The sequence below is a fragment of the Corythoichthys intestinalis genome, chromosome 13 (genome assembly GCF_030265065.1).
Source record: "Corythoichthys intestinalis isolate RoL2023-P3 chromosome 13, ASM3026506v1, whole genome shotgun sequence".
In the NCBI taxonomy this organism is placed as follows: domain Eukaryota; kingdom Metazoa; phylum Chordata; class Actinopteri; order Syngnathiformes; family Syngnathidae; genus Corythoichthys; species Corythoichthys intestinalis.
Genome location: NC_080407.1, coordinates 48,032,280 through 48,050,250, shown reverse-complemented (window position 1 = coordinate 48,050,250; position 17,971 = coordinate 48,032,280). Strand labels below are relative to the sequence as shown.

The 17,971-nt window shown below is 41.3% G+C and overlaps 1 protein-coding gene across 3 annotated transcripts in view; it reads left to right on the top strand.

Annotated features, from left to right (window-relative positions):
* Positions 1-17,971, top strand: part of ppargc1a (peroxisome proliferator-activated receptor gamma, coactivator 1 alpha) — a 436,445-nt gene that overhangs the window by 166,172 nt on the left and 252,302 nt on the right. For all 3 annotated transcript variants that reach the window (XM_057856330.1, XM_057856333.1, XM_057856332.1), the window contains exon 2: positions 2,226-2,273. In XM_057856330.1, coding sequence (XP_057712313.1) covers positions 2,226-2,273 — 48 coding nt within the window. The remainder of the gene's footprint in view (positions 1-2,225; positions 2,274-17,971) is intronic.

Sequence of the window (17,971 nt, the reverse complement as noted above, 5' to 3'; positions counted from 1 at the left end):
AAAAAGTTGTCCGAGAGTTAAAGAGGTCACTCGCCATTAGCAATAGCTTCATGCTAACGTGAATGCTATGCTAACGCTACGAGTTACATTTAGCACTCAGCACGGACCTTATCAGGCTAACAACATTGCATATTCTCTGTTACCGAGAAAAGGAGACAACTCTTACCGTGTGTGTCTCAGAACAAGCATTGGAGAGACTGGAGAGGACACTAGACTACTGGGTGAGTTGGGGGGTCTCAGCACGTCACATGAGTGACACAACCAGGCAGGCTAACGACACATAAAATGGCACACATTGTGAACATGCGACGAAAACTATGGCGCATTTTCGTCTCGTTCTCGTCTCGTCAGACGAAAACTGGCATTATTGTCGTTAAGTTATAGTCTCCCAAGATACGTTTTTAGCCCGTTGTCTCGTCGTCGTCATGAAAAAGTTGTTCGTCAACGAAATATTTTCGTTTTAGTCATTGTTGACGAAAACAACAATGCAGTCCACCAAAGATGATGCCAGAGGCTCAGCGCAGAATACTTCGAGAGGTAAAAAAAGAACCATAGAGTGTCTGCTAAAGACTTACAGAAATCACTGGCACAGTCCAATATCTATGTGCACACAATAACTATATATAAAACTATGGCCAAGAATGGTGTTCATGGAAGGATTCCACGGATGAAGCCACTGCTTTCTAAAAAAAAAAAAAAAAAAAAAAAAAAAACGTTGCTCGTTTAATGTTCGCAAAAAGGCACTCGGACACGCCACAGAAGTTTTGGCAAAATATCTTGTGGACTGATGAAACCAAAGTTGAATTGTGGGAGAATCATGATTTGGGGCGGTTTTTCTGCCTCAGGGCCTGGACAACTTGCAATCATGAATGGAAGAATGAATTCAAACGTTTATCAGGATGTTTTTCAGGAAAACCCGAGCATTTCTGTTGAAGCTAAAAAGAGTATGGATGCTGCAACAACACAATGATCCAAAACACAGAAGTAAATCAACTTCAAAATGGTTTCAGAAGAACAAAATACACGCTTCAGAGTGGCCAAGTCCAAGTCCAGACTTGAACCCCTTTGAGATGCTGTGGCATGACCGATTCATGCCAGACATCCTTGGAATCTGACTGATCTACAAGAGTTTTGTCGGGAAAAATGGGCCAAGATTTGTCCTGATCGATGTGCCAGACTGATCTTCAGCTACAGGAAGTGTCTGGTTGAAGTTGTATCTGCCAAAGGGGGAGGGGCTACAAAATTTTAAATGTGATGGTTCACTTATTTTCCCCCTTCTGTCATTGTTTGCATACTATCCTTATTAAAATATGAAAACCTATAAATGTTTGGGTGGTTTTAGTTAAAGCAGACACTGTTTTTTCATCTGTGTGATTTTGACAAAGATCAGCTCACATTTGATGGTGATTTTATGCAGAAATTTGAGAAATTCCAAAAGGTTCAGATACTTTTTCATACCGCTGTAATCGTTATCGTGAGCCGTATATGAGGTACCCAGATATCAGCTTCTACATGCAATACCCTGGTCATAAAACCAACTCACTAACTCCCAAATGAACGAAAAAATGTCCAACGGCCTTGCATCGTTTATGGCCCCGTTGAACTTCCGAGTACGATCGACATCATTTAATCTGCCTTTGCTCGGTAAACACTATCGTCGTGAACGTTCCCAAAGTATTTTGCCAATTTTCTTAAGCATACAGTAGCACGCCGTTGCCTCGAATTCATATGCCGCTTCGCCACCTCCTCTCAGGAGCCAAAGCCCATTTAGTGACGCTTGTTTGGTTATTTTGGTGCCAACACATACAAAACATCCTATTAGCATAAAACCGGGAAAAAGAAGAAAGCCAAAACAGTCGTAATTGCTATTGACAGAATTAACAAACACATTAGAAGCTTCACATCAATTCCAATGTAAAAAGCGGCATGAGACAGCTGTCATCCATCATCGCTCTGGTTGGTGTTTCATTTTCCGACGCCTAATTCCGCACCCGCGCCGGAAAAACATGGCGGGGTCTCGACCGTTTAGCTCGAAGAACGTTGATTGATCGATTATTTTGCCTTCCAATTAGAGGAATGTCGGAATAACGCCAGCCAAAACTTAAAAACAAATGTCAAATCAATGCCGATAGTACGGAGGGACCGATTTGACCATTAATCACGCGAACGCAATCTAAGAAAATTCCCTTTTTAATTTGTTTTTTTTTTATGCTTTTTCTTGTCAGGTCTTGGTGGAAGCGGACATGGAAAAACACCTTGTGTTCCCTTCTCAGGTAGGTCCATTTCTTTTAGCATATTGCGCTAGTTTATCGCTAGTAGACGTCCAATTCATTTGAAATGGGAGCGAATGTTCATTCCTCCCAGTTCAAATGAATTGGACGTCGAACAGTGTTATTGGTTGACAGCTATTATGTTGCGTTTTTTTAATCGCCAGGTTGCTCTCATTGATTATCTTTGTCATATTTATGTGATTATATGCATGTGTAGATGATTGACTAGTTTGGCAAATAGTGAACTTTCCTCAAAAATAGTCCATTTTTGATGGTTTTCAAGCTGTTTGGTGGGGTAAACTGAAAAACTAAACACACAAATCAACTTAAATATACAAAATACACTTAATTTTCAAGTGCCCGCTAGCTTAATGTTAATATACAATGGTAGATGCTAGAGATGTCCCCATCGATCGGCATCCCGATCGATCGGGTCCGATCACGTTGTTTTCAAAGTATCGGAATCGGCAAAAAAATATCGGACATGCCTTTTTTTAATATATATATATATATATATATATATATATATGTATTAGGGCTGTCAAACGATTAAAATTTTTAATCGAGTTAATTACAGCTTAAAAATTAATTAATCGTAATTAATCGCAATTCAAACCGTCTATAAAATATGCCATATTTTTCTGTAAATTATATATATATTCTGTAAAATAAATTGTTGGAATGGAAAGATAAGACACAAGATGGATATATACATTCAACATACGGTCCATAAGGACTGTAGTGGGCATTTCACTCTACTGTCATTTAAATCTGTCTATGCTGTCCTCACTCCGAAGCGTCTACCTTTTCCAAAGCTAGACAGCTAGTGAACGACGCCTTAATAATTCTTCTTCCTTTTTCATCTGATTTATTAATAAAATGGCCTCAAACCATTGTCCTCTTTAGACCGTCGTAAAACTACAAAATAAAAGTACACAAGCATTGCATTAGCAACAACGTTAGCTTAGCACGCTATACAGGTTCACTAAACATAAACAAAAAGCGTCTCATACAAAAAATATAACATTTCGCTTACTAACATAATATGTACATTCTTTACAACAACCATACTTAAGGACAAATCTTGTCCAAGGATCATATAAGCACAACATTATCAGCCCGAGACGTCGTGCAGCCATAATGAACTGGTAAGAAAACAATAAACCATGTCGCAAAGTGACCACAAGAGTTCGCTGTTGGACAGCATAAAAAGCCTTGCTGTAAAACTTACCAAAAGGCAGAATACTTTCTGAGCGGGACATGTGCGTTAATTGCGTCAAATATTTTAACGTGATTAATTAAAAAAATTAATTACCGCGCGTTAACGCAATAATTTTGACAGCCATAATATGTATATATATATGTATATATATATATATATATATGTTAATTAAATTGTTTTCTAATTGTATTTAACGTTACAGACATAATGTGTTACACTCTTCCAGAGTCTCTAGTTTAAGCTTAAGGTAGGGTTATCAAATTTATCGCGTTAATGGCGAGAATTAATATTTTTTTACATTTATCACGTTACAATATTTAACGCAATTAACGCATGCGACCCACTCACACATTGTCGCGTTCAATCTATAATGGCGCTGTCTTACCCATACATTATATAGAGCTAATAGGCAGCGTAAAATAAGTAGAGTGAATTTTGGCAGCCTTTGGAGCCCTTTTTAAATGGCTAAAGCCTTACAATCCCTCTCCCAACGATTAGAATAATCGTGGGAAGCAATGTGGGGAAGAAAGGTAGTAGTTGATCTTTTTCTTAACACCCTGAGTTATTTCCCAACGCAGGGAAGATATATCAATTGGTACCACGACGCAAAGTCATGGTTGCACTTCCCATCATGTATTTGGGCAGAAGTTAAATGGCTACAGTATCATTTACTGAAAGCTCAACAAATACACTAGATGGCAATATTTAGTCACAATATACAAAGTCACATTTATCCTTTAAGAATTACATGTCTTTCTATCCGTGGATCCCTCTCACAAAAAGAATGTTAATAAAGTAAATGCCATCTTGAGGATTTATTGTCATAATAAACAAATACAGTACTTATGTACTGTATGTTGAATTTATATATTCGTCCGAGTTTTATTCATTTTTTTCTTAATGCATTGCCAAAATGTATATGATCGGGAAAAATTATCGGGAATGATTGGAATTGAATCGGGAGCAAAAAAAAAGCAATCGGATCGGGAAATATCAGGATCGGCAGATACTCAAACTAAAACGATCGTGATCGGATCGGGAGCAAAAAAACATGATCGGAACAACGCTAGTAGATGCCATTGTATAAAAACTACGACTACAATAAAAACCTAGTTGCCATATTGTCCGCACTATAAGGCGCACCTAAAAGCCTTGTGTTTGATTAAAAGTGCGCCTAATAATCCGATGCGACTTATACACAGATCAATATTCATGGCATGACATACATTCCTTTTAGCATAACGCAACCACTACTACTACAACTACTGCGCCTTATAATGGGGTGCGCCCTATTTATGAAAGTGGTTTTAAAATAGGCCTTTCAATGAAGGTGCGACTTATACGTCGATGCGCCTTATAGTGCGGAAAACGCAGTAATTCTAATTTCAAGCAGCCATTTCAGTGCTGTCCTTATTGATTACTAGCAGTGTTGGGCACGTTACTTTAAAAAAGTAATTAGTTACATTACTCACTACTTCTTCCAAAAGGTAACTGAGTTAGTAACTGAATTACTCTATAGTAAAAGTAACTAGTTACCAGGGAAAGTAACTATTTCCGTTACTTTAAAAAGAACTTGTTGTATGTCAAAGAATTTGAAATTTTCTGAGCAGTATTCGAGTCAGTGGAATAGAGAAGAACAGACAGGTAGTTAACTTGTTAGCAGATTTGAATTGCTTACCACAGATGTCGACAAAAGCTTTCCCCCGGGATATAAATTACACATTACAAGCAGGTTCTTTCCTTTAATTTCGATAAACTTGAAATAGTGTCTATATCTCCACCTCTTAAAGGACAATTTTTCTTCTGACTGCTCTGCCATCCCGACCCTGTGCATCTGTTTTGCGTGTGTGTGTTTGCCGCACGCGCTGTTCCGGTTTGCTTGTGAAATCACCGGCTCTGATTGGCTTACTACGACACATGACTCTAACCCTCAGCCAATCGCAATCACTTCCATTGCATCCCTCGAGGGGCTGCATTCAGGTAGGCTCGTTTCCCGACAATTCACGTCACCTTCAAAGCGTCTGCCGTCCTCAAGATGGAAGCAGAATTATTGCTGGCTGACAGTGGGAGATGGGAACGGGGCTAGCATCAGGTGTAGCAAACACAGAAACGTTACCGAACTTTGGAAAGCATTGTCTAATTGAATGAGCAGGGACAAAGAGCTTGGAGTCAGAAGTACGTGCGCTATTCTCGAACCTGAACGCACCCCAAGTCTTGGATGACAAATCAACAGAGTAGAGAGTCGACTCGACACGGCTGGTAGTTTCTTCATTTTATTCAGAGTAAGTAACGCACCGCTTTTGACCGTCAGTAACGGTAACGGCATTGTAACGGCGGAAAAAGTAATTCGTTAGATTACCCCGTTACTGGAAAAAAAAGTAACACCGTTACGTAATGGCATTATTTATGACGGCGTTACTCCTAACACTGATTACTAGTGAGGTTGCTTTAATGCAATGGTTCTTAACCTGGGTTCGATTGAACCCCAGGGGTTCGGTGAGTAAGTCTAAGGGATTCGGTGAAGGTGAAGTCACACAGGGCCCAATTTTCATACTCTGACTAAAGGCCAAGTGTCGTTTTAGACTATGTTTTGGATTGGGTTGCCTCCAATTTACAGGCTTTATTCAATTTCTTTCAAGTCCAAGCCCTCAAATCTAATGGATAACAGACCTACAGGCACCGTACAGTGCACAGATAATACAAATTAAAACATTTGCCTCACATTTTAGGCCATGAAAATAATATGTGACCATAAAATGACAATGTAGACATGATGAACAACCATAATCGGAGTATATCAAACTCCCATGCGATACATTCAAGCTGTTCAGACCATAAGGACACTCAAGCCCCTTATACACTTATAGACCGTTCAAATCCCGGGATCTAAATGGGCAGGCCTTTCCCGGGTTGACTGACATGGAGATTATGCGTACATTTAACGGGGCGCGTCCTAGTATGATGTAAAATTCCCGGGTCACAGCACGATGGCTGATTACATAAATATCATGGCGGGCTGATCGTCATTTTCTCTTTCCTAACCTAACCAAAGCGGTAGGCAGAGAGCTGATAAGACAACAAAACAATTTCACTCAAATACCAGCACAACATAGGGGATTTCAAAACAAGGGTGGCAGACGAACAAGCGAGCAAATGCATGAGATTCGAGATTACAAGGGGAAAAAGGCCGGCCAGCAAGTTAATATCTCGGCACCCTTCTTTTGGATCGCCTGGGCTTAAATACAGTCTTGATGAGCTTGAATTTGCTGCAGGTGTGACGTCGGGAACGCTCTCACAATCGGCTCAGTAACAAAACATGATTTGACCAACATTGTGACAGCCGATGCCGAACAAAAATGACGTAATGTCCGGGTTATAAAATCGTGCAACACGGGACAAGTTTGTTAAAGTGCCCAACCTGCGTAATTCCCGGGATATCTCTACATGCGTGAAAGTAATGACGCGAGTAAATCCCGCGTCACCTTACCTGGGAATTTACCGGGATACGTTTTTTTTTTTTCTCTCTTTTTATTCTTTTAACCTGTCCTGTTCAGCTGCTTGATACGGAGAATGGAAGTCTAAGTGCCCGGTTGGTCCGAACAGTTTTAATATTTCACGTTGAGAGTATGACATACTCCCATTGTGATAATTCAACATACCTCGTTTATTATGACAAAGCAGCGAACAGGAAGGGGTTATGCGGGAACAGAAGAAGAGAAACACAAGAGAAGAAAGAAAAACAACAACAAGAAATACATTGAACGCCTACACTAACTACTAATATGTTGGTGCTATGATCAGCTAAATGTCTTTCCGGTTGACACCATGTGGGGGGCCTGTTGACCAGGGGAAGGGGGTGGGGGAGTCTATAAGCTAAGTGATTGAAAGTGGTAGAGTGTACACAAATCAGTTCTGTGATCTCGAACCCAGTAATCGTGTGAATCCCTTGTGAGTGTAAGCCCGTTGGCGACCGACCCTACGCCGCCCCATCGCCAATCCCGGCACCGGGACCCCCCACCCGAGTGCGCCCAATCACATCCAGCCACACGTGAGCCACACCGCTTATTGTGACAGGGGCTTCAGATTCCTATTGTGTCTAAGCAGCTGAACATGACAGGTTAAAAGTAAAAATAAATAAAAAATAAAAGATTGTAGACATGAAATTTCATTCTCTAATGTGAAAATTAACTGCAAAACACCCATTTTATTTGTAATAAATTTGTAATTCAAATAAATTTCAACAGAATTTGCTTGCTAGCTTAGCTATATCGGTTTTGAATTTGGAATTTCGTGGGGTTCGGTACCGTTAGCAAGGTTAAGAACCACTGCCTTAATTCAAATCAACCAACACTACCAGTATTTCCTAATCACTTTAATTACCTAATCTGAGTAGAGATTTGTGTATGTCGCCCTCTGGTGGTGGTCGCCATTACTTGGGTGTTTAAACACCTCTGTAGCATCCCAACATCAGTCAATGTCAATGTAAACATTAACGTTACCTGCTGGGGGCTGTGTGCCTCGGGCAGCACACCTCAGAAATGGCGAACGGAGTACATCTGGTCGTTTTGCTTGGATTAGTCAAGAGCCATAGCATTGGTTGCACCAATGCTAGCTTGACATGCTAGCTCGTAGCTTGTTCCAATCACTATTTGAAGACATGTACGATTGTAAATAAGATTTTAAGTAATATTGACAAGCATTATAATAATGCTGTAAACACCCCAGCAATGGTGGCCACCACTAGAGGGCGATGTACACAAATCTCGGATTAGTCAATAGCAGTGACTATAAAACTAAAAGGATATGACGTGATGAGGAAGTGAGTTACATCATATTGCATACTACTTTTCACAGTCTGTTATGAGTTTGGTGCACAAATTTGGATTTTTGAGATTTTTCCGTTTACCTTTGTTGTAATCCCGCTTTCGACCACTAGATAGCAGCAGTGGAATTACACCGTCGAAATAAGAAGAATAAAAAACAGGAAGTATTTTAGCTGTGGAATGTGCATTTTCGGGCATGATTACCGAGTAGTTGCATGTGCATGCTAATGAAGGTATTAAAACAAAAAAAGCTGACGATAAGCATTCTACCTACAAATTGAGTTGAACGGCCAGGATATAAAAACGGTGTCATTGTTTTCTCGCATTGTTTCACGTGTCTCTGCATCCGACTTGATTGATTGGGCCGCTTGTAAAAATTCCCCCCGCTTGCCGTATTTCTCGTTTTAAGACTCCCCAGACGGGGGAGAAAGGTGAACGCTACCGCTCGCCCCACCCCCCACTTTACATGTCCGATTGTTCGTCTCTCCGCTGCCGAATTCATTTCAATTAGCGCCTCGTCGCCGCTGCTCTCTCTCCCCTTATCGATCGGCGCGGCCTTGCTATCTCCCCGTGCGTGACATCACAAGGGTGTGTGTGTGTGTTTATGTGTGTAACACAGCGGGCACCTTCGCCACTCCGATCAACAATAAATATGAGCAGCGGCAAACAATTACCCCTTAACGAGGGATTAATTGTGTCAAGATGGAGTGAGGGCAGCGCAGAGGTCGCTCGACGCCGTCCATTCCTAATGTGTTTATTTTCATGAGTTAGGCAGATCAGTCTTTCTCTAAGTAGCTTTTTGCGGACATGTACAATTTTTTTCAAAAATGATTAACCCGTTTAGCCACTTTCAAAAAGGATAACATGAACTTGCAAAGCAGATTAAACGGTATTTTCGGACGGTAAACATGGCGTATTTAGCAAATTACGCATGCCCAGAGTTAACGGCATAACGCTGCGCTAGTAATGTGTGATCTATGTCATGGGCAGCCAAGATTTTTCTTGCAGTTGTATAGCATCATAAAGTACAAGCACATGATACCGATTCCGATACAGTTGTGTTGGTATTAGTTGGTTCTGATACAACTCCATTCGGAAAAAACATAACATTTTTAGGGGTGGGATCGTCTGGGCATTGTTTTTTACCTTGAGTTTCATAGTTGGGAGGGAATCTCACGAGATAACTTCTTTTGCACCATAGCACGCGCTTGAGTCCCATAGTTAGGAGGGAATCTCACGAGATAACTTTTTTTTGCACCATAGTATTGTTTCTAACTCGCCTGGGTTCCATAGTTAGGAGGGAATCTCACGAGATAACTTGTTTTGCATTCATAATATTTACCGTGGGAACACATCTGCTACCGGACGGCACAACCTGGGAACCACGCAAAGAAAAGCCCCTTTTTCCGAGGGGCTGAACCAAAAGTAGCTTTGTCATTGGACGGGGCCGCGCGTGTGGCACGTTCCTACAAAAACCGGGCATTTCCGGGCGACCAGTATTGTCTGCCAGCGGGTCACGTACGGATCGCCTGGCTTTGTTCCTTCGCTGCCATACCGGAGCGTTGGCTCCCGTTCATTTGTCACGGTAAGCGATTTTCATTGCTAAGGAACACTTGGTTGTGCTGTAACGGTAGCGCGGGGATTCTGGGATTGAGAAACTCAATCTAGCATCATCGTAACCCTTGTTATGCTTGTTTTTAATACCTGTTGCTTGCTCTTGTGGGATTGTAATCAATAAATCTCATTTATTCTGCATTTTCTAATCAATAAACTTTGTCTATTTTGCAAAAGTGTGCCTGTTACTGATTCACCGCGAACCTGGAAATTTCGGAAAACAATAAGCAGGCACCTTCCTTAGGCATACGTACAGTGGGGCAAATAAGTATTTAGTCAACCACCAAAAAAGATTAGAAAGGCCTGTAATTGTCAACATGGGTAAAACTCAACCATGAGAGAAAGAATGTGTGAAAAAAAAAAACAGAAAATCACACTGTTTGATTTTTAAAGAATTTATTTGCAAATCATGGTGGAAAATAAGTATTTGGTCAATACCAAAAGTTCATCTCAATACTTTGTTATGTACCCTTTGTTGGCAATAACGGAGGCCAAATGTTTTCTGTAACTCTTCACAAGCTTTTCACACACTGTTGCTGGTATTTTGGCCCATTCCTCCATGCAGATCTCCTCTAGTGCAGTGATGTTTTGGGGCTGTCGTTGGGCAACACGGACTTTCCACAGATTTTCTATGGGGTTGAGATCTGCTAGGACACTCCAGGACCTTGAAATGCTTCTTACGAAGCCACTCCTTTGTTGCCCTGGCTATGTGTTTGGGATCATTATCATGCTGAAAGACCCAGCCACGTCTCATCTTCAATGCCCCTTGCTGATGGAAGGAGATTTTCACTCAAAATCTCTCGATACATGGCCCCATTCATTCTTTCCTTTACACAGATCAGTCGTCCTGGTCCCTTTGCAGTAAAACAGCTCCAAAGCATGATGTTTCCACCCCCATGTTTCACAGTGGGTATGGTGTTCTTCGGATGCAATTCAGTATTCTTTCTCCTCCAAACATGAGAACCTGTGTTTCTACCAAAAAGTTCTATTTTGGTTTCATCTGACCATAACATATTATCCCAGTCCTCTTCTGGATCATCCAAATGCTCTCTAGCGAACCGCAGGCTGGTCTGGACGTGTACTTTCTTCAGCAGGGGGACACGTCTGGCAGTGCAGGATTTGAGTCCCTGGTGGCGCATTGTGTTACTGATAGTAGCCTTTGTTACTGTGGTCCAAGCTCTCTGTAGGTCATTCACTAGGTCCCCCCCGTGTGGTTCTGGGATTTTTGCTCACCGTTCTTATCATTTTGACGCCACGGGGTGAGATCTTGCATGGAGCCCCAGATCGAGGGAGATTATCAGTGGTCTTGTATGTCTTCCATTTTCTAATAATTGATCCCACAGTTGATTTCTTTACACCAAGCGTTTTACCTATTGCAGATTCAGTCTTCCCAGCCTGGTGCAGGTCTACAATTTTGTCTCTGGTGTCCTTCGACAGCTCTTTGTTTGGAGTGTGACTGACTGAGGTTGTGGACAGGTGTCTTTTATACTGATGAGTTAAAACAGGTGCCATTAATACAGGTAACGAGTGGAGCCTCGTTAGACCTCGTTAGAAGAAGTGTCTTTGACAGCCAGAAATCTTGCTTGTTTGTTGGTGACCAAATATTTATTTTCCGCTCTAATTTGGAAATAAATTCTTTAAAAAACAAACAATGTGATTTTCTGTTTTTTTTTCCACATTCTGTCTCTCATGGTTGAGTTTTACCTATGTTGACAATTACAGGCCTCTCTAAGCTTTTCAAGTAGGAGAACTTGCGCAATTGGTGGTTGACTAAATACTTATTTGCCCCACTTTTTATATGTTTAGGTATGCCGTATCTGGTAAAGCGATTAAAAATCCCGTACAAATTTGACAGGTTTGGGTTGGAAATGAAATCTCAATGGCAGCCAATGAAGTATTTACAAGGAAAAGTGTAAACAGTGTCCAAACTGTTTGCAGCAGTTGACTGTATTTATGCGTGGCTCCAAGTAATATCACGAGTGCGGCCCCAGATCAATGCTCTAAATGCCTTTAACGCCGCCACTTCAAGTCGTTTGTCACTTATCGATGGTGGCGGCGGCAGCGAGGCGAGTCCTCAGCGCCGGCGCTATCGCCTTGATACATTTGTCGCTTCTCTAACGCGCCTTGTCAAGCCTCCTAAGTGTGTCGTCAAGCCCGAGTCATAACTTGAGGCCAAGCTCTGTCATGTTCGCCGACGACAAGCGATTAAGCGCCCACGCGGCGGCCAAATGAAAAGCGCCGGCCATTTGTTTTCCGGGCTCGGTACAGGAGTGAGTCGGAGCGTATTTGCGACTAGTAGTATTTGTCACTAGTTTATCACTAGTAGACGTCCGATCCATTTGATATGGGAGGGTTGTCGCTGCCAACCTTTCCACTTCAAATGGATCGGACGTCAATCGCTGTCAATGGTAGCTGCAGAATTGATGATCATGTCTAGCTGTCTAGCAGTACGCTAGCTAGTACATAATGACAGAAAGACAGAACGCTAACACGACAACAAGAGAATAGACAGCCTCTGGGTAGCATGCTAATAGACTGCACATTCTGGGTGTGACATCATCTTCTGTTTGGAGATTTTTGAGTGGGCGGAGCCATTTCAGATTAGAAAGGAAGACTGTAATTTTCACACTATAAGGCGCACCTGACTATAAGCTGCCACCCACCAAATTTGACACAAAAACTGCATTTGTTCAAAGATAATCTGCACTGGACAATAAGCCGCATATTTCCTCCCTGTATTATGGGATATTTATTCCAAAAGATAATAACTGGTCACACCTTATTCGACAGCAGCATCATAAAACTGTCATAAGACCAAATGAACCACCATGAAGCTTTGAACCAATTGGCTGCAAAGCTTCATTGCTTCAAGAAATTTCATTTGGCCACCACTGCTCCCTTGGTGGAGACGGTCAACCTTTGCTGCCACCTGCTGTACACACTGTTGTTGTCCAACATGCCTCCTAGCATGCATTGCAGCGCTACAGATGTAAATAACAATGAAAATTCATGTTTTGTGCTAATTGTTTCCTCAGTTACTGTTCTAATTGTTTCATTAATTGCTAGCTCTGGTATTTGGTAACACTTTATTTGACAGTGGCGCCATAAAACTGTCATAAGACTATCGTACACTGCTGGCCAAAAGTATTGGCACCCTTGCAATTCTGTCAGATAATGATGATTGCAATTACAAATGCTTTGGTAGTAATATCTTCATTGATTTTGCTTGCAATTAAAAAACACAGAACAGAATGAAAAAAGTTATTTCACAAAACTCCAAAAATGGGCCGGACAAAAGTATTGGCACCCTCAGTTTAGAACTTGGTAGCACAATCTATAGACAAAAGAACTGCACAATCGCTTCCGGTTTCCATCAGTGAGTTTCTTGCAATGCTCTGCTGAAATTTTAGACCATTCTTCTTTGGCCAACTGCTCCAAGTCTCTGAGATTTGAAGGGTGCCTTCTCCAAACTGCCATTTTCAGATCTCTCCACAGGTGTTCTATAGGATTCAGGTCTGGATTCATTGCTGGCCACTTTAGAAGTCTCCAGTGCTTTCTCTCAAACCATTTTCTAGTGCTTTTTGAAGTGTGTTTTGGGTTATTGTCCTGTTAGAAGACCCATGACCTCTGAGGGAGACCTAGCTTTCTTGCACTGAGCCCTACATTATGCTGCAAAATTTGTTGGTAGTCTTCAGACTTCATAATGCCATGCACACGGTCAAGCAGTCCAGTGCCAGAGGCAGCAAAGCAACCCCAAAACATCCGGGAACCTCTGCCAAGTTTGACTGTGGGGACCGTATTCCTTTCTTTGAAGGCCTAGTTTTTCCCCCTGTAAACTCTATGTTGATACCTTTTTCCTAAAGACTTTAACATTCTTCCAAAACGTTTTTGGCTTCCTCAGGTAAGTTTTGGCAAACTTCACCCTGGCTTTTTTATGTCTTTGAGTCAGAAGTGGTGTCTCCCTGGGTAGCCTACCATAGAGTCGCTTTTCATTCAGACGCCGACAGATAGTATGGGTTGACACTGTTGTACCCTCGGATTGCAGGACAGCTTGAACTTGTTTGGATGTTATTCGCACAATCTTTTGTTGAAATCTCTCATCAATTTTTCTTTTCCGTCCACATCTAGGAGGTTCGCCACAGTGCCATGGGCTTTACACTTATTGATCACACTGCGCACGGTAGACACAAAAACACTCAGGTCATTGGAGATGGACTTGTAGCATTGAGATTGCCCATGCTTCCTCACAATCTTGCTTCCCAAGTCCTTCGATTGTTGTTTGGTCTTATTTCTTTTCTCAATGCTCAATGTGGTACACACAAGGACACAAGACAGAGGTTGAGTCAACTTTAATCCATTTTAACTGTCTGCAAATGTGATTTAGTTATTGCCACCAGCATTGCAATCAGTTTCTGGGACAAATTGAGGATTATCTGACAGAACTGCAGGGGTACCAATACTTTTGTCCAGCAGTGTAATTATGGATACATTACAATACAGATGCCATTTTGTGTCATCTGGCAAATTATCTCACTTTTCAATAGGTGTAAAAGATCCCAGCTGGACATAAATGGAGTGTTGGTGACACAAATTACTGTAATTGGGATTGGGATAATTTTTTTTTTTGCATTTATTTGTGTCCAAAATATGCTCTCAACGGCAGTTAATCAGTGAACAGTCGAACATTGATATGCCTTTGTAATAGAGCATCGCTGACATCTACTGGCGGTTGCGCGTCAGTAAAATTGTTTCAATGCTTGCTATTCACTGTGGAGCAGAGACGTTTCCTTCGTGCAAACCAGGGATGAAAGTTGTTTTTATTGGAGTGCTTTTAAGGTTCTGTGATGTTGTTTTGCTCTCTTGGCAACAAACAAACAAATAAAACGAACACACACTTGTTTCCACAACCCCGCTGGGTGATGAAAAACAAGGTTTTGCATTCGTTTTATTATCCTGCGCTATTTTGCATATCTTGAATGGATACTCAATTGGTATAGTAGAGCTAGTTTGTTAGTTTCTTGCTTTTTAACTACTATATTTTAACTTTCCTTGTTAGATGCCATTACTAAAGTGTTGTTTTTTTCGGATTCAGACATGCCCCAGGTCAAATTGAGCCATGATAGTCGAGTAGCCGACATCTGTGAATGAACTCGCACTGCACTCAAGAGTACTCTCGGTCCCTGCGGAGGGCTCGTCTTATTTTCTACTGTATGTTTGTACTAGGACAGAGGCGGAGGCGTTGCACGCCGAAGGGAAAGCGCCAGTTTAATGTGGATTCCGGCGCCTCTTCGCCGGCCCCGCCCACTGCGGGCCTCCCAGGGCTCATTGTAATTTCATTAGGCGACAATGAACGCCGCTTCGCATCAACACATCAAACCCCCGGGTCTCCGCGACCCCAAAGAGTTACATTTGAGGAAACACGGAAACCCACTCACTCGCTTTTGGCACATTCCCACACTCGCATCCCACCCCGACCGAGCTGTTCTCCCACCGGCGGGTCCCGACTCCTTCTGGGGATTTTCCCGCCTTCCCCTTTTAGAAGACGCAGATGAGAGAGAGGGAGACGATCGGATGGGCTTTGATATACGGAAACAGCTTTGATGGTCTCGCCCTTCTCCCCGCTATAAATAGCTAGGTGGAGCTTCAGGGGGTGTAAAAGGTTGCCAAGAGGAGGAGGAAGAAACAAACCCTAGAGATGACTTACACGCAGAACGTACACACGTAAACAAGCTGACAGGGAAGTCGGGCGATGGCACAACTGTCCTCATTTGGTAGTTTCCTAACTCTCACTGCAGCCAGCCCGAAGCATTATGACTGATTTTTTCCAAGACTCAAATATTCAGATTTACCGTAATTTTTGGACTATAAGCTGCCACCCACCAAATTTGACACGTATTATGGGATATATACACCAAAATATACTAACCGGTAACACTTTCTTTGACAGTGGCATCATAACACTGTCAAAAGACTAAATGAACCACCATGAAGCTTTGAGTCAATTAGCTGCAAAGCTTCATTTGGCCATCACTGCTCCCTTAGGGTAGGCGATCAACCTGTGCTGTTAACACTGTTGTCGTCCAACATGCCTCCAAGCATGCATTGCAGCGCTAAACATGTAAATGACAATCAAAATGTATGTTCTGTGCTAATCATTTCTTCAGTTACTGTTCCAGTTGTTTCATTAATTGCTAGTTGTGGTATTTTCTAACACTTTATATGATAGCAGCACCAAAAGACTGTCATAAGACCAACTGAACCACCATAAACCTTTAAAACAATTGGCTCCAAAGCTTCATTGCTTCACGAAGCTTCATTTGGCCATCACTGCTCCCTTGGGGGAGACAGTCAACCTCTGCTGTCAATACTGTTGTCGTCCAACATGCCTTGCAGAGCTACAGATGTAAATAACAATCAAAATTCATGTTCTGTGCTATATATTTCTTCAGTTACTGTTCCAGTTGTTTCATTAATTGCTAGTTATGGTATATTATAACCAGGGCTGTCAAAATTATCGCGTTAATGGGCGGTAATTAATTTTTTAAATTAATCATGTTAAAATATTTGACGCAATTAACGGTCAGACGGATTTAAATGACCGTAGAGTGATATGCCCACTTGTTAATTGTGTTTTATGGAGTTTTGCCGCCCTCTGCTGGTGCTTGGGTGCGACTGATTTTATAGGCTTCAGCACCCATGAGCATTGTGTAAGTAATTATTGACATCAACAATGGCGGGCTACTAGTTTATTTCTTGATTGAAAATTTTAGAAATTTTATTAAAACGAAAACATTAAGAGGGGTTTTAATATAAAATTTCTATAACTTGTACTAAGATATATGTTTTAAGAACTACAAGTCTTTCTATCCATGGATCACTTGAACAGATCCTTATGTACCGTATGTTGAATGTATATATCCATCTTGTGTCTTTCCATTCCAACAATTTATTTTACAGAATATATATATATAATTTACAGAAAAATATGGCATATTTTACAGGTGGTTTGAATTGCGATTAATTATGATTAATTAATTGTTAAGCTGTAATTAACTCGATTAAAAATGTTAATTGTTTGACAGCCCTAATTATAACACTTTATTTGACAGCGGCTTCAAAATACTGTCATAAGACCAAATGAACCTCCAAAAAGACACTTTGACAGTTGCATCAAAGACTGTCATAAGACCAAATGAACCACCAAAAAGCTTTGAATCGTTTGGCTGCAAAGCTTCATTGCTTCACGAAGCTTCATTTGGCCATCACTGCTCCCTTGGGGGAGACAGTCAACCTCTGCTGTCAACACTGTTGTCATCCAACATGCCTTGCAGAGCTACAGATGTAAATAACAATCAAAATTCATGTTCTGTGCTATATATTTCTTCAGTTACTGTTCCAGTTGTTTCATTAATTGCTAGTTATGGTACATTATAACACTTTATTTGACAGCGGCTTCAAAATGCTGTCATAAGACCAAATGAACCACCAAAAAGACTCTTTGACAGTGTCATCAAAAGACTGTCATAAGACCAAATAAACCACCAAAAAGCTTTGAATCGATTGGCTGCAAAGCTTCATTGCTTCAAGAAGGTTCGTTTCGCCATCACTGCTCACCCGGGGGGAGACGGTCAACCTCTGCTGTCAACACTGTTGTCATCTAACATGCCTTGCAGAGCTACAGATGTAAAAATCAAAATTCATATTCTGTGCTATATTTTTCTTCAGTTACTGTTCCAGTTGTTTCATTAATTGCTCGTTATGGTATTTTATAACACTTTATTTGACAGCGGCATCAAAAGACTGTCAAAAGACCAAATGAACCACCACAAACTTTTGAAACAATTGGCTCCAAAGCTTCATTGCTTCAAGAAGCTTCATTTGGCCATCATTGCTTCCGTGGGGGAAACATTCAACCTCTGCTGTCAACACTGTTGTCATCCAACATGCCTCCTAGCATGCATTGCAGCGCTATAGATGTAAATAACAATCAAAATTCATATTCTGTGCTCATCATTTCTTCAGTTACTGCCCTAGTTGTTTCA